Source organism: Labeo rohita, chromosome 19, assembly GCF_022985175.1.
Source record: "Labeo rohita strain BAU-BD-2019 chromosome 19, IGBB_LRoh.1.0, whole genome shotgun sequence".
In the NCBI taxonomy this organism is placed as follows: domain Eukaryota; kingdom Metazoa; phylum Chordata; class Actinopteri; order Cypriniformes; family Cyprinidae; genus Labeo; species Labeo rohita.
The window spans coordinates 23,900,647-23,923,303 of record NC_066887.1 but is presented as its reverse complement, the minus strand read 5'-3'; the positions used below and the strand labels follow the sequence as shown (position 1 = coordinate 23,923,303).

The 22,657-nt window shown below is 38.2% G+C and overlaps 2 protein-coding genes across 2 annotated transcripts in view; both read left to right on the top strand.

The window, feature by feature from the left end:
• eif3eb (eukaryotic translation initiation factor 3, subunit E, b) overlaps window positions 1-1,791 on the top strand; it is a 14,653-nt gene extending 12,862 nt beyond the window's left edge. The window contains exons 12-13 of the mRNA XM_051137608.1: window positions 853-987; window positions 1,414-1,791. Coding sequence (XP_050993565.1) covers window positions 853-987; window positions 1,414-1,452 — 174 coding nt within the window. The 3' untranslated portion in view covers window positions 1,453-1,791. The remainder of the gene's footprint in view (window positions 1-852; window positions 988-1,413) is intronic.
• A 3,169-nt stretch (window positions 1,792-4,960) lies between these two features.
• Window positions 4,961-22,657, top strand: part of pleca (plectin a) — a 117,077-nt gene continuing 99,380 nt past the window's right edge. The window contains 4 exon segments of the mRNA XM_051137190.1: window positions 4,961-5,230; window positions 6,092-6,129; window positions 12,715-12,999; window positions 20,979-21,171. Of these exon segments, the coding sequence (XP_050993147.1) occupies window positions 5,074-5,230; window positions 6,092-6,129; window positions 12,715-12,999; window positions 20,979-21,171 (673 nt within the window). The 5' untranslated portion in view covers window positions 4,961-5,073.

Below are 22,657 nucleotides of genomic sequence, written 5' to 3'. Positions count from 1 at the left end.
CTTATATATTGGAAAAAAAAAGGAGACATGAACATCTTGGATGACACTGGGGTGAGAAAATTATCAGGAGCTTTTAGGAGTGAACTAATCCATCAGCACTAGTTAATACACTGTGAGCTTGTTCATAATACAATAATGTTAATTTATACTGAAATGTTAAAAAATCTATTTGAGGAAATAAGGAATAATAAATACTGTGACAATATTAAATATTCTCTTAAAGGGGTCGTCGGGTGCCTATTTTCCACAAGTTGATATGATTCTTTAGGGTCTTAATGAAAAGTCTATAATATACTTTGGTTAAAAAATCTCAATGGTTGTGTAAAACAACACCCTTTTTACCTTGCCAAAATCAGCTCTGCAAAAATCATCTCATTCTGGTCGAGGCTGCTTTAAATGCAAATGAGCTCTGCTCGCCCCGCCCCTCTCTTCTCTCTGTGGAGAGACCAGCCTGTTTACTTTAGCCGCATTTAGCCGCGTTTAGCTGCTAAACTTGCTAACTAGCACATTATTAGGAAAAGTGATTGCAAATATTCATAAAAAAAACCTTATACTCACTTCTGCTGTAAGTGAAGCTGGATCATGAGTGATTTGTGCAAACATAGACGGATATATGTTATCGGGATATATATATCACTTTTTTATCATAAGCTAGTATAGGAGCTGTAACTCAGTGGTTGTCTGAATTTTTGCAAGTCGTTCTAAAACCAAAGTGATGTTGAACCCCTTAATTCTCTAAAGCCTTTACTTTTTCATTGTAATACTTGGAAACATTCTTTATAATTTATACTGGTGTTCTTTAAAAGTCATAACTGCTTTGCTGCTCCTTCCTGACGAGTGTTTTCTACTCAGGGTCACGTGGTGATGGGCAACAACGCCGTGTCGCCATATCAGCAGGTGATCGAGAAGACCAAGAGCCTGTCGTTCCGCAGTCAAATGCTGGCCATGAACATTGAGAAGAAGCTCAGCCACAGCAGCAGAAACGAGGTACCAGACTCAAAGCAAACAACACACGCAAAGCGTTCAGGGATGCAGACCGAACTAATGAGTTTTTACTTCAGCCGAGCCTCATTGGAATCATTACAGTCATGAAATGAGTGTGCTGGGAAACTTTTGCTTTTAGGCACTGAAGCAGTTTCCCTTAACTGAACATTAGCCAGCATTAGTTGGCACACAATTCCCCAAAATATCTTGCACACTCGCAAATCAAAGCCTTGGCTCAGCATAATGTCTGAATAATCGGATTTTATGTCAGTGAAGTAATTTATGTCATATATCTTGTCCTGTATTTCACTTTAGAGTCTTCGGTTGAGTCAGAACATTTTGCCTTTTAAAATATTTATGTCAAACAGTTAATAGAAGAAATTGTGCTACAACTTTGATGTCACTAATGATCCTCCGTTTTCTTTCTAGACACCGAACTGGGCGGCTCAAGACACTGGCTTCTATTAGACTGGAAACATAAGGAATACAGTGGATCAACCTACTCCTCAACCTCATCTTAGTATTTAACTAACTATTTTTTATTTAGTCGTGTTTTATATTAGGATTATTTTACAAGAGACTGATGCAGACATTTCCAGCATGACAAGAGCTACGGAGTTCTGGGATGTTGCCGTGAATTTTATGTATTCTGTATGAAGGAAGGATTTACCAGGCAAGATTTTATTATTCCACTTCTGTGTAAACTCAAAGGACATTTTTCTTTTCCCTTATGCAAGTCATTGTTTTGAACATCATAACACAACAATAAACAGTGAAAGTGTGTTTCTGAACACATTTTCAAAGGTCCTGCAGCATACTTCTGGAATCTTTTATGGTTAAAGGTGAAGTGTGTAATTTTGGTGTCATTGGCAAATAATAAGGATCATTTCAGAAAAGGTTCTACTGTTGTTTCATCTTTAAGACATTGTTCATTTAATTCAGTGTTTGTTGTTAAACTTGCAGAAACATTTTTAATAGATAACTCAGAATTTCAAATTGGAATGGGAGTAAGTATTTTAACAGTCTTTCTGTTTTATTCATTCATTCTTCACACTTCACTTTTAACAGTCATGCTTTTTATTTGTCACAGTCCTGGAAATATTAGAGAATTTTATAAGTTAGTTTGAGGCTTGAAAAAGGTTAAAAATCTTAAAAGGTCCTGCAAGTTACTAAAAGTTCAAGAGTTTGGGGTCGGTAAGATTTTTTTGAAATATTTTTGAAAGAAATCTCTTACGCTCACCAAGTGAAATCAGTAATATTGTGAAATATTACAGTTTAAAACAACTGTTCTAATATATTTTAAAATGTAATTTCTTCCTGTGGTGACAAAGCAAAATTTTCAGCACCATTACTCTGGTCTTCAGTGTTGCATAGTCCTTTAATAATCATTCTAATATGCTGATTTTGTTCTCAAGAAACATTTCTTATGATTACTAGTGTTGAAAACAGTTGTGCTGCTTAAAAGATTAGTTCACTTCCAGAACAAAAATGTACAGATGATGTACCCCGTTGTCATCGAAGATGTTCATGCCTTTATTTCTTCCGTCGTAAAGAAATGATGTTTTTTGAAGAAAACATTTCAGGAATTTCAGGAATCTCCATATAGTGGACTTCAATGTTGCCTCTGAGTTTGAACATCAAAAATGCAGTTTAAATGCAGGTCAATACAGTTAAGGTAGGTCGGAAAACTCCCATCACATTTTCTCCTCCAACTTCAAAATCGTCCTACATTGCTGTTTTACCTTTTTTTTGTAAAGGGTGTTTGACCTTTGCATGTTTACTTTGTAAACACTGGGTCAGTACTTCTGCAGCGATGTAGGATGATTTTAAAGTTGGAGGAGAAAATGAGATGAAAGTTTTTAGACATACCCTAACTGTATTGACCCAGATTACATAGACTACGCATGCGCAAGACAGAGCTAAACAAGATGAGCATTTGAGGTTAAAAAGTGTATATCCTTTTTTTTTTTTTTTTTTAAATGACCAATTGTCATTGCTAGATAAGACCCTTATTCCTCGGCTGGGGTCATTTAGAGCCCTTTGAAACTGCATTTAAACTGCATTTTGGATGTTCGAACTCGTGGGCACCATTGAAGTCCACTATATGGAGAAAATTCCTGATTTCCTCAAATGTTTTCCTCAAAATTCTTTACGACTGAAGAAAGAAAGGTGTGAACATCTCAACGGGCTGAGTACATTATCTGTCACTTTTTGTTTTGGAATGAACTAATCCTTTAATATTTTTGAAAACCTTAATAGTTTTTCTCGGAATTCTTTAAATAGAACCCCATTTATCTTAAATACATTTTCGGGAACAATGTAAAAAAAAAAAAAAAAAAAAACTTCACTCACTTTTGAGAATAAAAAAATTTTATTTCCAAAAACAACAACATTCCTTTCTGACCGCAAACTTTAGAACTGTTAATAGAAAACCATTCGGAAGCATTTCAGTGCCTACATCGCATTCGACTGGTGTGGCACGACACGACAAAATACAGTAGAACGCATTATAATCAGTGATGCTGTCTACACGACAAGTCCCGACAGTTATGGAAGGCCGTTGGGGCCAAACACATTTTGGCCCTAATGGCCTGCCATAGTACCACAAATTTTGGCCTTAATGGCCTTCCATAGTCAGTAAATTGATGCCTTGTTTTATTTATGACTTACTGACACACAGTTCGAACGATTTGCAATGATCGCTTTGTCACATTCAGTGTAAACAGCCTGAAAGTGTTGCAATGTGACGTGAAAACTGAAATGTAAACAGTCAACACAAATTAAAACAGTCTTTGAAAATCACATAAATTCATTGATCAGAATGTGAAAGCTCTGTATCAAGGCTGTGATGATTGTTCATCAATGGCAAGAATATGCACAAGCAATGTCTCAGCTAATGTTTCATCCACTAGGTGGCAGCAGTGACTAACTTTTTTCACTGTTGTCTGGCTAGTTACCCAGCGACAGCAGCAAACCAGTCATTACCAGCTTCCTGACTGGCCATCATCTCTTTTAAAGCCTTCTTGATTTTCCAGTGTGTTTACAAGCCAAAACCTTGGAATGCTGGGCATCTGTGTTTGATTTGGGGGGGGAAATCAACCAGGTAATTTTGGGCCAGAGGTTGAAAACACAGGGTATGTGTTGTCAGAGAAGCAAACCGAGATGGAAAGATCCTGTTGTGACTCATAAATACCCAGCTTCCTCTGAATGACAGATTTTCCTTTAGTTATTTTTATATTTCATCCAAAGTCCAGACAAAACGCTTGTGGAAAATGTGCTCTTTAGAACTTATTACTGTATGCATGTTTCCTGGAAGGTGATCAGTTTGGTCTATTCATCAAAATAGAGACCTTTTTTTTTTTTTTATAAATTTTATCAATTATTTACAATGGTTTATATATCAGTCCTATTTTTGCTGCTTAATAGTGTTTTTTTTTTTTTTCTAAAACTTTTTTTTTCAAAGAAATTGAATTTGAAATAGAAATCTTTTGTGACAAATGTCTTTACTGTAATTTTTTGTAAGCCTAAAAAGTGTTTAGCCACAGAAGTCACACCTAAAAATGTGAAGATGATTTTAGAGACCTTCTCAGAACTAACTTCACTTTTCTCAGGCATTTTAGCAATGACTAAGCTCATACACTTTTTATAGCAGATGTATGTAATCAGTTCCCATCAAGATTTTTATAAGTGTGACTCGAACACATTTTGAGGCCACTGTTTGCATTCATCATCTCTATGTTCTCTGTTTATATGCACAACTAAGTGATCTACGTTGTCGCTTTAAAGTGCCTCGGGTGCATTTCTCTGCTCCTACCTACTATTAACCAACAGGTCTCGGAGCCGGAGTTAAATGAGGGTGTGTGTGAGTGAGAGATGTTTTGCCCTGGGAGTGGCTGCTGGATATTCCGGGCAGGGTTGCGAGTGGTGCTCGGCTCAGTGAAGAAAACGCGCACGCTCGCATACGCACTCCTCCAGAGCTGACGTGGGCTGTGGCCTTGCACAGCTGCTGCCCATCTGCCACTGCGAAGCAGCCACAGGAGCTAGACGAGAGAAAAGAGGGAGTATACAGAGAAGGAAAAGTGGCTAAGTATGGACACGCTGCAAGATTGGGCCCTGGCGTACCCGGCTCTGGCCCGGCTGCTCTGGGTGATTGTGCTGGTGTTGGCTACCGTCCTGGTTTGGAGCTTGTTCTTCTGCTGCTGGGGAAACCAAAGCTCCACCTCCCCTCTGGAGAGATACCTCTCAGGTAACACATCTGCTTTTTTTTCTCACTTAACTGACCTGGAATCAGTTCTTAAGCTCTTTCCAAATCAGTAGTAGATTTAGAGTCTGAGGAAGAAATAAAAAGGTTTTACAGAGGAAACAATAAGCTGGTTTTCCATGACTGGGAAATTTTAGAGGGCACAGGATGGAAATGTTAGTGTTCACTGTCATGTACTCCCATTTGACGTCATCGGAAGGGGTGTTCTGAATCCTCAAATCACAGTTTACTATTTGTCAAGCAGTATCCTTAAATTAAATGTGTCCTGGGATGTTATGCAATGGCAGCCATTGCAGATTTTGGCTTTTCCAAACCAAGTTCTGAATTGCTTTAAAAAGACCCACTTGAGAGTTTTTTCGAGACCATAAAGCGATGGTTGTTAAATTTGACATACTAATTGTAGCTTTTAGTGAAATCTGTGTATTGTTTGAATAAGTGAAACACATTCCTGCAGCCATGTGTTTAAAAAAACAAAAACATATGAGGGTCTGAAAGAGTGAAGAAGCACTTCACATAACAAGACTAGTTCCTTCTGGGGTCAAGGTTCAAAGCAGGCTCTAACTTGCTGTTCCAGTGATTTCTGTGACAGTAAAAATCAGGGGTTTTGAAAGTTGCACACAATCTGAATCTACATATTTGCCTCCGTGTTTATATATGCATGGGTTTGCCTTAAAAAAAAAAATTCACATGCACAATCCTCCTGTTTCAAATAATATTGTGACGCACAGCGGAGAAGCTTTCATCATTATTCATTTGTATTCAGTATTTTAGTTGGGCAGACCTCATAGTTTAATATCCTCCACATGAACTTCTTTTACCTAATTTAATACTCTGTTTCTGTTTCAGCCATGGAGAAACAGTCAAAGACAAAACACCAGGGCCAGGTACGTCATCTCTCTATTATCAAGTTAATGACGCTGATATGTTTGTCTAAGTGCATTAGTATTAAACACACTCATATAACCCAAATTTTGTCAGTTTCCCAGTCAAAATTGCATATACTCTGCCGTTCAAAAGTTTGGGATCAGTACGATATTTACTTCTTTTTTTTTTTTTTTGAAGAGTTCTCTTATGCTCGTCAAGGCTGCATTTACTTTCTATTTTAATCTGTTCTAAAATATAATTTATTCCTGTGATGCAAAGATGAATTTTCATCATCATTATTCCAGTCTTCATTGTCACATGATCCTTTAGAAATCATTCTAATTTGACTAGAATAATAATAATTTTACTTTTACTTTATTATTGTCACGTTGTTGCTGCAGGATGGAAGACAGGATACAACGTACGGAACAAATCTAATTTTAATTACTTTCACGAGGAACAGACAGGAACACAGAGCGAAAGAAACACACTAATCAACAATATGCAACAATAAAGACCGACAGGGAACTAAACACAAGGTGGAACTTAAATACACAAACTAATCAGAACATACACAGGTGAAGACAATGAAACACTCAGGAAGAAACAAGGAGGGCGTGACTAGGGTGACGAGAGGGCTGAGTCCAGGGAGCACATGGTGAAATCACAACAAAAACACACGATGACAAAAAGGATACGTGACATTACCCCCCCCTCTCACAAGGCGCGACTCGCGCCGTAACACATACACTGGGGTGGGGGGGTGGGCGCCCTGGAGGTCCGTGCTGGACAGACACCGGGTACTTAGGGGCGTACCTCCAGGGCGGATCAGGGAGTTCAGGAGGCCATGGTGGATCAGGGAGTTCAGGAGGCCATGGCCGGACAGACAGTTCAGGTGGCCATGGCGGGTCTGGGGGCTCAGGAGGCCATGGCCGGGTAAACATTTCAGGTGGCCATGGCGGATCAGGGAGTTCAGGAGGCCATGGCCGGACAGACAGTTCAGGAGGCCATGGCCGGACAGACAGTTCAGGAGGCCATGGCCGGACAGACAGTTCAGGAGGCCATGGCCGGACAGACAGTTCAGGAGGCCATGGCCGGACAGACAGTTCAGGAGGCCATGGCCGGACAGACAGTTCAGGAGGCCATGGCCGGACAGACAGTTCAGGAGGCCATGGCGGGTAGCCCCCCCCCAAAATTTTCTTGGGGGAATCAGGAAATTTTCTTGGGGGAATTTACAATACTGCCAGCCCTAGGGAGCACTGGATGAGGTGCTGGCTCAGGAGGGCGCGCTGAAGGAGGAGCCGGCTCAGGAGGGCGCGCTGAAGGAGGAGCCGGCTCAGGAGGGCGCGCTGAGGGAGGAGCCGGCTCAGGAGGGCGCGCTGAAGGAGGAGCCGGCTCAGGAGGGCGAGCTGGGCAGAGCTCCGGCTCTGGAGGGCGAGCTGGGCAGAGCTCCGGCTCTGGAGGGCGAGCTGGGCAGAGCTGGGCAGAGCTCCGGCTCTGGGCAGGCGAGCTGGGCAGAGCTCCGGCTCTGGAGGGCGAGCTGGGCAGAGCTCCGGCTCTGGAGGGCGAGCTGGGCAGAGCTCCGGCTCTGGAGGGCGAGCTGGGCAGAGCTCCGGCTCTGGAGGGCGAGCTGGGCAGAGCTCCGGCTCTGGAGGGCGAGCTGGGCAGAGCTCCGGCTCTGGAGGGCGAGCTGGGCAGAGCTCCGGCTCTGGAGGGCGAGCTGGGCAGAGCTCCGGCTCTGGAGGGCGAGCTGGGCAGAGCTCCGGCTCTGGAGGGCGAGCTGGGCATTGTCTTGGCTTATGAGAAGCACCAGGAACTTGATTTGACTCAGGAGATGTAGCCGTGACGTGACTTGACTCAGCCGTGACGTGACTTGACTCAGGAACCACAGCCGTGGCTTGACTTGGCTCAGTAGCTGCAGCTGCAACTTGACGTGACTCAGGAACTTGACTTGCCTCGGGAAACGCAGCTGCAATTTGACTTGATTCAGTAGCTGCAACTTGACTTGACTCGGGGAAAACAGCTACAACTTGACTTGACTCAGGAAGGCTGGGCGGAACCAGCGGAGGGTTAAGAAGGCTGGGCGGAACCAGCGGAGGCTCAGGAAGGCTGGACGGAACCAGCGGAGGCTCAGGAAGGCTGGACGGAACCAGCGGAGGCTCAGGAAGGCTGGACGGAACCAGCGGAGGGTTAAGAAGGCTGGGCGGAACCAGCGGAGGCTCAGGAAGGCTGGACGGAACCAGCGGAGGCTCAGGAAGGCTGGACGGAACCAGTGGAGGCTCAGGAAGGCTGGGCGGAACCAGCGGAGGCTCAGGAAGGCTGGGCGGAACCAGCGGAGGCATAGGAGAATCAGGGGAGATAATAGGAGCAGTGAACTCCAGTGGGATTGCCCTGTCCATAATGTTCATTCCAGCAATCATGATTGGGGACTCAGGCTTGGCGGCCATCTTGGCTTGGGGCTCAGGAACGGAGGCCATCTTGGCCGGGGGCTCAGGAACGGAGGCCATCTTACGTGCAGATTCTGGCGTGGCGGCCATCTTGCTAGCAGGCTCTGGCGTGGCGGCCATCTTGCGAGCAGGCTCTGGCGTGGCGGCTGCCATCTTACGTGCAAACTCTGGCGTGGTGGCCATATTGCGAGCAGACTCTGGCGTGGCGGCCATCTTGCGAGCAGACGCTGGCGTGGCGGCTATCTTGCGAGCAGACGCTGGCGTGGCGGCCCGAGGGACAGGGCTCTGGGCGGTGGCCGGCGGATTAGAGCGCGGGGATGAGGCCGGCCGCATCGGGCTGAGGACAGCGGTGGAGCTCTGGAGGATGACTGGGGATTTGGGACTGGGCTGACGGTTCGAGCCGTTGATACGGTATGTGGAGGTTCTCGGCTTAGGGCAGGCGGGCGCGTTGCGCTGTGTCTGGGAGGAGACTGGAGGATGAGACCTAATCGGACTCTGAACTTCTTCTACTTCAAAATCAGATCCGTTTAAATAGAGAATCAGATTGATTAGCTCGATCAAGGGGAAACTACAAGTGGGAAGCTCGCAGCGTATTGTCTCATCATCCAGCCCCAAAACAAACACAGCGCCAAGAGAAGTTTCGTGCCAGCCTACCTGGTGGGAGAGTTCGATGAATTCCTCCACATACCGTTCCAACTCACGACCGTCCTGCCGCAGTCTCCACAAAGCGTCCTCAGCCCAACTCATCTTCTCTTTATAGGGTCGGTCTTTCTGTCACGTTGTTGCTGCAGGATGGAAGACAGGATACAACGTACGGAACAAATCTAATTTTAATTACTTTCACGAGGAACAGACAGGAACACAGAGCGATATCCACACACGTAGAAACACACTAATCAACAATATGCAACAATAAAGACCGACAGGGAACTAAACACAAGGTGGAACTTAAATACACAAACTAATCAGAACATACACAGGTGAAGACAATGAAACACTCAGGAAGAAACAAGGAGGGCGTGACTAGGGTGACGAGAGGGCTGAGTCCAGGGAGCACATGGTGAAATCACAACAAAAACACACGATGACAAAAAGGATACGTGACAATTATCAGTGTTTATTACATTATGTTACTTTATTATCAGTGCTGGAAACAGTTGTGCTGCTTAATTTTTTATGTTTTATTTTTTTGAAGCTTTTTTAGGATTCCTTGATGAATAAAAAGTTCAAAAGAAAAGTTTTAGCAATTTAACATGTCCTTGGTGAATAAAACTATTAATTTCTTTTAAAAAAAAAAAAAATAATAAAGAATCAATTTACTGACCACAAACTTTTAAATGGTAATTTTATTGTTACAAAAGATTATTTTTTTTTTTAAATAAATGCTGTTCTTTTTAACTTTTCGTTTATTAAAAGATCTTGAAAAGTATCACAGGTTCCAACAAAATATTAAGCAGCACAACTGTTTTTTAACACTGATAATAAGTCAGCGTATTATAATGATTTCTGAAGGATCATGTGAGATTAAATACCCTAGTAATAATGCTGAAAATTCAGGAATAAATTACATTTTAAAATATGTTCACATAGAAACTGTTATTTTGGATTTAAATAATATTTCACAATATTAGTGGGTTTTTTTTCTAATTTTTTTATTCAAATAACTGAATTAATTAAATTAAAAATCTTACTGATCCCAAACTTTTGAGCAGCAGTGTATGTATTGTGGATTGAACATAAATATGGAATACTAGCATGCTCGATATTGTATAGTATACACTGCATACTACCATTTTACCTTGTTTACAATTGGTATCTGAAGCAGTATGTAATGGTAAAGGTTTAAAACGTATCATGTTACGAAGGTTTCTTCAAAAATAGTAAGCAACACAATTGTTTTCAACAGTGATAAGAAATATTTCTTGAGCACCAAAGCAGCATATTAGATTATTTCTGAAGGATCATGTGACACTCTAGACTGTAGTAATGATTGATTAAAAAAATTCAGGTTTGCCATAATAGGAATAAACTACATTTTAAAATGTATTAAAATAAACAGTTATTTTAAATTGTAATAATATTTCATAAAATGGTGGTTTTGCAGTATAATTAATTAGTTAATGTAAACTTGGTGAACATAAGAGACTTCTTTCAAGAGCATAAAATAGTAACATTAGCATGCTAGTATGTCATGCTGAATATGTACGTTTTACTTGGCAGCCTCTAGAGGCCAGTATTGTAAAACAAGCTATTTGATGACACCTTACACAGCCTTTTTTAGCAACTTTTAAGTGATCCAAAAACTTTGTTTTTGTGTGTGTGGAAAAAATACCTTGCTATAATTAAATATGGTACTTTACTACAATTAAATATGCAGGTAAAACATTATATATGCAGGTAAAAACATATTAGAATCTCACAGTTTACTCAGTTTATGAAGGCACACAGTAAAACAACAATGTACATGTATTCCCTATAATTATTAAATGATTAAATAACACAAATAATTGCTTTATAATGCATAGATTATTGAGTCTATGGGTCAGTTGTCAGTGCAGTCTTGTTGTGTTCATGCTGGTTTGATAGACTGCCGGATAGAGACGGCCTGTGATAGCTTTGTCTGCATGAATGGAGACACTTTGTCTCTGCACACTGTTATAGGACAACAAAAAGGCTGTTTCCTCCCCTGTCCTCCAAATGGACAGAGAGAAAAACAGATCCAAATGACATTATCTCACAGCCTGAGAAAAAGGCAGATAAAGTTTAAGAATTAGATTTGTTTGTGTAATTTACAGAGCAGATGGTCAAAATGATGATGGCCATAATCATTTATTATGGGTTCTGCAATGACCCAGATTAAATTTTTAAAAAAATGGAAACGTCAGTTTCCAATATACACCGTAAAGAAAAAAACAAACAAAAAACACAATTTGTTGAGTCAACTTAAAATAATTTGTTACCCTGCAGACTTAAAATTTTAAGTTTAGTCAACTCAAAAAAGTTTAGTCAACTTGAAATGTTAAGTTAAGAGTTGACTAAACAAACTATTTGTTTTGTTAAACTTAAAAGCTGGGCTTGTTACCCAGCTGCCTTCAAATTTTAAGTTGAATGAACTATATATATATACAATTTGCAATAAGTGGCTTGCAAGTGGCAAAAATGGCTCTGAAAAGTAAAATTCGTTCTCAGAAAGCGTGCATAATTTTTTGGCGCATGTATTGATGTTACTTGGTTACTTGGTGTTGTTGTTTTTTTTTTTGTTTTTTTTTGTATGATTTTCAATTATGAATTAAGTTTCCAGATACGTTTTGAGGCTGTACATGGTGTGTTCTGGAGGAAGTAAAAAAGCCTCATAATATAACAGCAGCTTTAGTTTTTTTGCATTTGTCTCCATGATGTCAAGGCAAACACATTTCCGTTCTCCTCTTTTAGTCTTTATACAGTAAAGGGTGTATTTAAAGGAATAGTTTACTCAAAAATGATAATTTGTTGGAAATTTACTCACTCTCAGGCTATCCAAGATGCAGAGGAGTTTGTTTCTTTTTCTCTTCACAAGATGTTAATTGATGGACTGGAGTTGTGTGGATTATTGTGATGATTTTATCAGCTGTTTGGACTCTCATTCTGATGGCACCCATTCACTGGTGAACAAGTGATTCCTCAAAATCTAAAATTTAATTTTTGGATGAAATATTCATTTAATGCTCTACTCAAATTGGTCTTTGTAGATGTTCTTAGTGAGGATGGATGTCCGATCACTTCTGGATTTAAGTGCAATGTAAAAACACTAAAATCTCATTTGGTAATGGCCATTAGGTAATTAAAAATCTCTAATTCAAGCCTTGAAATAAAAGCACGAATGATGTTCTTGTACCTGCTTTCTATTTAAAAATGTATTTGTTTGATAGAAATGGCCTCGTAATTGTGCACCTGACAAATTCAATCACACTCACAGGCTGTCGAATAAGGACCCCTTTGTGCGATCCAAGCAGTGGGTGTCAGAAATAGCCGAACAGTCTCTAAACTCACTGATAACCCTTTGTGGCCTTTTTACGATTGTCTTGGACCCAGCTGAAATTATTTAAACCTGCATACATTTGAAAGGTAGTTCTTGTTGCTGGTGTTCAAATGAATACACTGATTTCACTGTTTTTTCAGCGGAAGAAGAAGCCGAAGGACAGGAGTGTCTCAGCGGCTCTGCTAAATGAGGGGATCATCGGGGTGATCAAACTGGCAACCCCTCTGTCTCAAGAGAAACAGAAGAAGAAAGAAAAGGAAAAACCTGGGAAAAAGACAGAGGGAGAGGAAGAAAAGAAAGAGGGAAAAGATGAGAAGAAGGAGGAAGAGAGAGAAGAGAAGCCTACAACAGTGAGGAAGAGAAACAAACGGCACCTGAAAGTCACCATCGCACCTGGTACTGTGACTTCAGCGTCTGCTGAGCAGGTGAGAATGACAATGAATTAAATTTCATTCCTGAGCAGAAGAGACTTCTTTAAAAAACATTTAAGAACTTTTGACTGGTAGTGTATCCCTGAATGTCTCCTCTTGTTATATAAAAATATGTTCTAATAGGGTTCAAAATTTATAACTTTTCACACAAATCAGTTTTAACACCATTTATTATTGGTTTTGACTTTTATTCTAAATAGTGTAACAACAAAGTTTTAACCTTAAGTTTTATATAGGTGTCTGTTCAAAACACTCTTCAAATATTTTAATGTAGGTCGTTTTTGTTTTATATTAGTGGAGATTAGCATATATAAAAATACTAAATGTAAATTTAATACTAAAGCAACATAAAGCTCTGTTTTATGTCCTTGAAACCCTGTGAAATTGCTTGAAGAGTGTAGCTTTCTTCACATTTACTATTTTATTTTATTTTATTTTATTCTTTTCTTTTTATTTTATTTTATTAATAGCCAGTAGTCTTTAATTTAATATTTTCCTATGAACAATGATTTGTTTTATTAATTGGTGGAAGTTGGCATTAGGGGGAATGTCCAATATGGATAATCATTATTTGTAAAGGCCTGTTCACACCAAAAATGATATATAAAAATATGACTTTAACAGTAATATTGGAGTCCACACCAACGCACAAAACAATTCTGTACATGCTGCAGTTAAAGTCTGCAGCTTTAAATGCTTACATTTTTAAAACCAGAATAGATTTTGATTGGCTGTAAAAGTTTTTGTTCATTCATCTGAAGAAAAAAAAAAAAATTATAAGAATGAGTTTTAAAACTTTGTATTTGTCATTATAATTATCCTTGGTGTGAAGAACCCTTTTAGATTATACATCTGCTGACAACTGACATATTATTTTAGAATACACATATAGGTGGGCTTCAGTGCTAATAGACTTGGACTAAAAGACACAAGAAAGTGCAAAGTGTAAGTTTTGTTGATCTGGATAGCAGGTTTTCCTAAATTAAGAAACATGCATGTAAATGTTACTAGTTCATCTGGACCACCCAACAGCTTCAAACATCGTAAAATACCCAGCTGTACCCCTAATGAAGTGCACTAGAGGGTTAATGTTTTGTGGGCATTGTGCACAATAGGCTGAAGCTGGCACTGAGACTGGTGCTGTGTTAAATAGCAGCCCCTCCCTCAACCGGCCCATGCCAATGGCAACAACTATCCCTTTTTCTTACCAGCCATTGAGCAGTATGAAAGCTTCTGTTATGTAAGATGCTGTCAAGCCTGAGCCATGTTAACTACATTTGCTTGCAGAATGTGACGACTGTGCTCACAACTGTAAATTCAGTACTTTTAATTAATCATTTGAAGGAGTGATTCAGGATTTGATTATAATGCTTGATAAACATATAATTGGTATTTTAATGTAGGCATAAACATTTAATGACCCATAGATTCCAAAGAGATACTTTTGGACTGAAAATGTAGTTTTTCAGGCCTAAACAACTAAAAAAAAACTTTATTAATAATAAACTTTATTTCAGACTCACATGTCCATGTCAATAAGTACTTACAAGTGTATATTTAAAAGCCACAAATGTATAAATAAAATACATTCTAAAAATCGTTAATATTGATAATGGAACAAGAACAGCTGTCATTATTGATTTACGTTTTATTAGGTAACACACAAACTACAAACTGAACTGACACTGAAAAATACTTCCAAAGTATTTATTAATTAAGTTAGTGTTAATTTCATAATTTACTAATACTTTTTTTAATATTAAAAGTTGTATCTGTTAATAATATTGGTAACACTTTACAATAAGGTTCATTAGTTAATATTAGTTAACTACATTAGTTAACATTAACTAAGAATGAGCAATACAGCATTTGGTAATCTTAGTTACTGTTAATTTCAGCATTTACTAATTCATTATTAAAATCACAAGTTGTGTTTGTTAGCATTAGTTAATACACTGTGAACTAACATGAACTAGCAATGAACGACTAACTAACATTAACAAATATGTGAACCTGGACCACAAAACCAGTCTTGTCGCTGGGGTTTATTTGTAGCAATAGCCAAAAATACATTGTATGGGTCAAAATGACAGATTTTTCTTTTATGCCTAAAATCATTAGGAAATTAAGTAAAGATCATGTTTCAAGAAGATATTTTGTAAAATACCTACTGTAAATATATCAAAATTTAATTATTTATTAGTAATATGCATTAGTAAGAGCTTCATTTGGACAACTTTAAAGGTGATTTTCTCAATATTTAGATTTTTTTTTTTGCACCCTCAGATTCCATATATTCAAGTAGTCGTATCTCGGCCAAATGTTGTCCTATCCTAACAACCACACATCAATGGAAAGCTTGTATATTCAGCTTTCAGATGATGTATAAATCTCAATTTTGAAAATTGAACCCTTATGACTGGTTTTGTGGTCCAGGGTCACATCAGGCCCGGTTCCAGAACCAAATCACTGAGGGTGCTTCTGAAAATTGTGAGGGTGCTCACAAAAAATATGCATGGAACTGTATGAAAACGGTACCACCAAATAGGACTGAGTATAAATCGTCTACACTAGTATCGTAATTGTAGTTTCAACAAATGCCATCTAACATCAAGAATACACTGTGAAGGTTATTACTGCATGCTCATCTAGGAGCAGTTCACATGTCGCGCCTAAAAACGCGTTCTTTCCAAAGCGCTAAGTTACGCTCCCATGGCGTCTGTCGTTACTAGGCAACCATGGCCTACGCTCTCCATGAAGACAAGTTAGTTTCAGCAAATGATAAATGGCTTTCTAGCACTGCCCTGCTACAAAATGTATTTTAAAAATGTCTATCCCTTTACAGCTATGATCAGCTGTTTCACCGTCTTGGCTGAGTTTTCAATGTTGTTTCTATAAAGGATGAAGCTGATTGGTTGGTTCGTGTCACATGACCCGAGGTGCGCTTTTAACAATTCAGCTTGTGTATTTATAAGCTTGTGTGTACGTATTAATTTGGCGAATTTATGTATGTGTGTGCATCTGTCTGCGTGTTCATTAATTTAAAAATTAATACGCTATTAATAATTTTATCTGAGGGTGCTTTTGCTTTTGTTTGGGGGTGCTTAGCACCCTCAAGCACCCCAGTAGAACCGGGCCTGGGTCACATATGAATAAATAGTGTAATGAATGTACTGTTTACTGTTCATTCATGTTAGTTAATACATTAACTAATATTAACAAATGAAACCTTAGTGTGAAGTGTTACCATAATATTTATAAACCTGAGAAACATGAATTATAAAGAGTCGCACTTTTAACTAATGTTAACAAAAATAAATAAATACTGTAACAAATGTCTTGCTCATTGTAAGAAAAAGCATTTACGTTCAGTTTGTTTTTATTTATACATATTATGTACACCATGCTTTACATTTATGCACTTGACAGCTTTTAAAAGCAACTTACATTCAATATACAGGCGTTTGACCTTGACCTTGATCTGGATGCTTTACCAGTTACAGGAACTTCATGCCTCATTTTTATTTTAAAGCTCATTTTGTGTGCAAATAAGTCAATATGAACTTTTTTTGTTTATATTACTTTATTAAGCAATATCTGTTAGTTAGCTACTGTTTTTGATTCAAATGATTCAGTGACATCCTGAGGGTGTAGTTGAGGGGTGCATTACTTTGGGTCGCAACTGTATAGTTTATCAAACAGAGAAGCATTTGTTCATGAGGAGGCAATAAACTCTCCCCCACATAATAGATCAAATCTATCGTTGCATTGTGCAAAACACCCAATGACATTCCACCATTGTGTGGAACTGAAACACTACAGGGGCAACACAGAGTTGGATCAGATCAGGTCACCTTTCCCCCTGTCCAGCAGTGATCATCCACAGCATTTTGCACCGTCATCTCCACGGGCAGACAGCACCAGAGCATCCAGCGGTATAATCACTTGACATTCATAACTAGGGCGCGTTCGTTGCTGGATTCGTCCCCGGTAAGTTCCACTGCAGGTACATTTCTCCTTATCGCTGCATCTTGCAGTCTGCCTCTCTTGTATATACGTTATTCGCAGGCGGGACGCTGTAAGTTTTGGCATCGTTTCACCGGAGCGTTACATGCGGGGTGGCGACACTGACATTGGCGTGTTGACAGATCAGAAGGGAGGGTGAACAGCTGGATGCTGTACATAGGCTGTAAATAGAGTCGCGGTACCGATATAAAGCAGTTGTTTGAAGGATGCTTGGTGTGTTTGCCGCATCGGTGAATCTGCTGAGCAATGATGACGGGAATATTTCTGAGCGCGATTATGTGCGCCGCTGCGACAAGCTGAGATTTCTCTTAAAAATGGTTGAATTTACAGCGCAAGAGAAACATAAACGAGCAGGAGTTTTCTGTCAGTTTGTCCGTTAGTATTGCGTTTGTTCCGCTATAGACATTTCTTGGCTAACACAACACTACAGTGTTACCATGGTAAATTACAGTGTTCTTTGAAGTATTACGTAATATCATGCAAATAGGATATTCATGCAGTACTACGGTAAACACAAATGTGTGGACACACCCACTAATTTTCGAATAACAATAATTTTGTCATAACTATGACAGAACAAAAAAGGGTCAGTTTTTTTAAGTATATGTAACCTATATGTGACCCTGGACCACAAAAACAGTCATAAGGGTAATTTTTTTGAAACTGAGATTTATACATCATCCGAAAGCTGAATAAATAAGCTTTCCATTGTTGATAGGATATGACAATATTTGGCTGAGATATGTAACTACTTGAAAATCTGGAATCTGAGGGTGCAAAAAAAAAAAAAAAAAACAAAATACTGAGAAAATCGCCTTTAAATTTTACAAATGAAGTTCAAAGCATATTACTAATCAAAAATTAAGTTTTGATAAATTTATGGTAAGAAATTTACAAAATATCTTAATGGAACATGATCTTTACTTAATATCCTAATGATGTTTGCCATGAAAGAAAAATATGTAATTTTGACACATACAGTGTATTTTTAGCTGTTGCTACAAATATACCCATGCTATGTAAGAATGGTTTTGTGGTCCAGGGTCATTTTATTTATACACTACCTTTCAAAAGTTTGGTCAGTAAAATGTTTAAAAATGTTTTTGAAAGAAGTCTTATGGAAGTCTCATGGCTGCATTTATTTGATGAAGAATGCAGTAAAACAGTGATATTGTGAAATACTGTTTTCTATTTTAATATGCTTTAAAATGCGCTCTATCCCTGTGAATTTTCAGCTGCCACTATTCTTCAGTGTCACATGATCGTTCAAAAATCATTCTAATATGCTAATATTTGGTGCTCAAGAAACATAATATATTAATAATATTAGTGTTGAAAGCAGCTGTGCTGCTTATATATATTTGTAGAAACCGTGATACTTTTTTTTTTTCAGGATTCTTTGAATAGGAAGTTCAAAAGAACAGCATTTGTTTGAAATATAAATCCTTTGTAACATTATAAATTGTATTTATATAAATAAAAAAAAGAATAGTAGTGTATATAGAGTCAAACCAAAATTTATTCAGACATCTTCAAAATTTCTCACATTATCACAGTTTATTCGCTATAGTTTAGAAAATGATAATAAAATATGACAAACAGAGTTAAGCTGTGTCAGAACAAATTCATCTTGATAATGTCAGATAACTTTGATAGAAAGGTATGTAACAAAACATTGTCTGGTCAAAGTGTCAAATCAAATTTTTGGTCTCCATTTTTTTTTTTTTGTTTTTTTTTTTTTAGCAATTTTGTATGAATTGTATGAATAATTTTTGGGTATAATATTTTGCTATCCTCACATAAATTAACTATAGTGTTCTGCACCCACTAGTAAATAAATATCTAAAAATTATCTAAAATTATAGATATTTGTATTATACCTGGTGTCTGAATAATTTTTGGTTTGACTGTATAATTCACATTTATAGAGATTTTAGGCATTTAAGAAAAGGATTTTAATGTCATGAAGAGTATACATTCATCTAGTGTGTCCAAAGTTTGACAGGTAGAATATATTAAAGTACCATGCCTTTTTGTAAAATATAGTATTGTTACCAAATGCATGCAAATGAAGACTGTTATTGCGAAATATTTTGCAACAGAGAAAAAAAAATGTAGGTCCAGTCTTTTCACATTCATTAGCAGCAGAGGTCACAGAAGTTGTGCCGGCTGACTTTGTAACCTCTCTAAATCACCGCCTTGCATTTTACTCCTGTCTGAAGTCTCTTTAGATCTACTAACAATAATGACATTCATTTTGTTCCTTTGGGGCCACTGAAACATGCTCTTTAAAACACCTTCATGTTGCCTTAGTAACTTGTGAGTTATCAATTACCTTCAAATCAATCTCTGACAAGGTTTTCCGCCCTCTTCTGGAAAGGCTGTATACTATTGAGAAGTAATGTTAAGTATTTGCTAATTAACACTGATTGTACAGTTGAGGTCAAAAGTTTACATATACCCTGCAGAATCTGCAAAATGTTAATTATTTTACCAAAATAAGAGGGACCATATAACATGCATGTTATTTTTTTTATTTAGTACTGACCTGAATAAGATATTTCACATAAAAGTCCATAAGAGAAAATAATAGTTTAATTTATAAAAATTACCCCGTTCAAAAGTTTACTTGATTCTTTATATTGTGTTGTTACCAGAATGATCCACAGCTGTGTTTTTTGTTTAGTGATAGTTGTTCATGAGTCCCTTGTTTGTCCTGAACAGTTAAACTGTCCGCTGTTCTTCAGAAAAATCCTTCAGGTCACACAAATTCTTTGGGTTTTCAGCATTTTTGTGTATTTGAACCCTTTCCAACAATGACTGTATGGTTTTTAGATCCGTCTTTTCACATTGAGGACAACTAAGGGAATCATATGCAACTTTTACAGAAGGTCCAAACACTCACTGGTGCTTCCAAAGGAAACACAGTGCATTCAGCGGTGAAAGCTTTTTGAATCTGAAGATCAGGGTAAATTAAACTTCTTTTGTTTTCTGGAAAACATGCAAGTATGTTATGTAGCTTCTGAAGGGCAGTACTAAATGAAACAAATAAGATATTTAGGCAAAATAAGAAAAATGTACACAATTTCATTTGTTTCAAAAGTTTTCACCCCTGGCTCTTAATCAGAATCAGAATCAGAATCAGAACAGCTTTCATTGCCAAGTATGCATCGTTTTCCCTTCTGGAGCATCAGTGAGCGTTTGAACCTTCTGTAATAGTTGCAACTATGCAACTTGCATGTTTTCCAGAAGACAAAAGAAGTTAAATTTACCCTGATCTTCAAATTCAAAAAGCTTTCACTGCTGAATGCATTGTGTTTCCTTTGGAAGCATCAGTGAGTGTTTGGACCTTCTGTAAAAGTTGCATATGATTCCCTCAGTTGTCCGCAGTGTGAAAAGATGGATCTCAAAATCATACAGTCATTGTTAAAAAGGGTTCAAATACACAAAAATGCTAAAAAACCAAAGAATTTGTAGGACCTGAAAAAAATAAATAAATAAAAAGAACAGGTTTAAATACTTCCAGCAGGTTTAAATATCCAGCAATATACACATTTACATGTATACATATATTTGCATATGCATATTTATTTACTTTTGTATTTTGATTCCTCTGTTTTGCTGCAGTGATTTTCTTACTCTAATAACCACAGTGCATTTCTCAGTTTTGATATGTAGGCTTATACTTTTTTTAAATCCATTCCCAACTCCCTCTCAAAAGTAATGTTAAAGCTTGAGTTGATAATGGCTAGAGTTTTCATACAAAAAGTATCTTGTAGTGTAGATTGTAGTGTCTTCTAGTGACCCTAAACAGCCATATCTGTTGTTTAAAGTGGTTGTCCAAAGTGATCTAGTGGAACTGAAACTTCCACATCCTCCTGAGCGGAAATGCTCAGCATGGTGTACTGTTTTATCATCCCTCACATTTTCCGTGTCACCATTCCTAGGTCATGTCAGGGGTTCGCCGGCGAGTACTTGAGCGGTCTGCGTCGGAGGAGAGCGCTAGTGACCTGAGCTCTTCAACTTTTCCCGGAGACACCTTACCATGGAACCTCGCCAAACACCAGCGCGTCAAACGCTCCAAATCTGCTTCTGGTGATGTCCTGGACCCCGCAGAGAGAGCAGTCATTCGCATTGCAGGTTAGAGGAATCATAAAGAAATATTGCTGTACTTACACAATTAAAATGAAGGTTCTTTAGTGGCATCTGCGGTTCCACAAAGAACCTTAAACATCCATGGAACCTTTTCATTCTTCAAAAGGTTCTTTATAGTGGATAAATGTTCTTCACACACACAAAAAATGGTTCTTTTATGAACTGTTCATTATAAGGTTCTTTGGGGAACCCAAAATGACATCATCCAGCAAGACTACTTGAGTTTGTCTGCATGTCTGACAGTTACTTTTAAAACATCTATAGTCACTAAAAATATTTACAGTTGGGTAAAAATAGAGGCTTCACTAACTGTATTTGCCTGTTGCTTTAAATGCGTTTGCATAGATAAATAATGAGTTTTATATCATACACACAGGCTTAGTGTCCACTATGCACAAGGAGTATTACTTGTTTGGCAGGTGTCTGATGTGCCGTTGAAGTTTGTTTAAAACAGACATGCTTTTTTATGTTTGCTTGATATAGCTTTTCTGTCAGTGTGATGTTAGAAAGTACTGGACTGTTTTATGATATTATTGTCTTTTGGCTTAGGAGGAAAAAAAACAACCCCAGGCTCTCTGGATGTCCTGTACTTACAGGTTTTAAATCTAGGTAGAACATTTATTGCAGAAAAGCACATTCAGAAATGCATTACAGGCTTTTGTTATTTTATTTCAAAAATGCTTGTGTTGATATTTAAATCTAGTAGCCTGCAGTAAGCCTGTTCCCTGTGTGACCCTGCCATGCTGCAATAGGACTGACGCAGCAGTTGTGTGTGTGTGAGTGCTTAACAGACCATACACACTCATACAATATTAGGCAAGGGTGTGGTCGGAGGACTGCAGTGCTCTTATCTCATATAGTTCCTCAGATCCGCATTATGCACACATAGGGATGATTCTGCCACTATTAAGCAGATTATTATGTTTCTCTGTGTCATAAATTTTTTATATTAGGGCAGAGTTTCCTCTGGTGTACTGACATCTTTATCTCACAGTGGAAAGCAGGATGCTTGTGTATAGTCTGGGTGAACCACATCCATTGTTTTGTACAGTCTTTTGAGACTGTTTCAGGAAACTTTAAAGCATTCTTTTTTTCCTTTCGTCTGCAGAATTGACCATGTTACTGGTAATGAATACATTTGTCCACAAACTGGATTACCACGGGATGTTTTGATAATTCAGGTTTAGACTGCACTTGGCTGCCATCCTGTGGCAGTAAATTGGCACTGTGAAAATTAGTTAGTCAGCATTTCTGCTTGCTCACTTTGCTGAATGCTACATTTTAAATGTATCGAATAAAAATGTCTTTTGAAATTGTATATTACAGTTGCATCTGTAATCGTAACCTCAATTGTTTTTCAGATATTAATTTTAGAAAAATTCTTGTCAAGATTCACAATTGTTTTTCAGGGACTCAGTATGCTTAACTTAATCTTACATTAAAATATTACATTTACAGTTGAGGTCAAAAG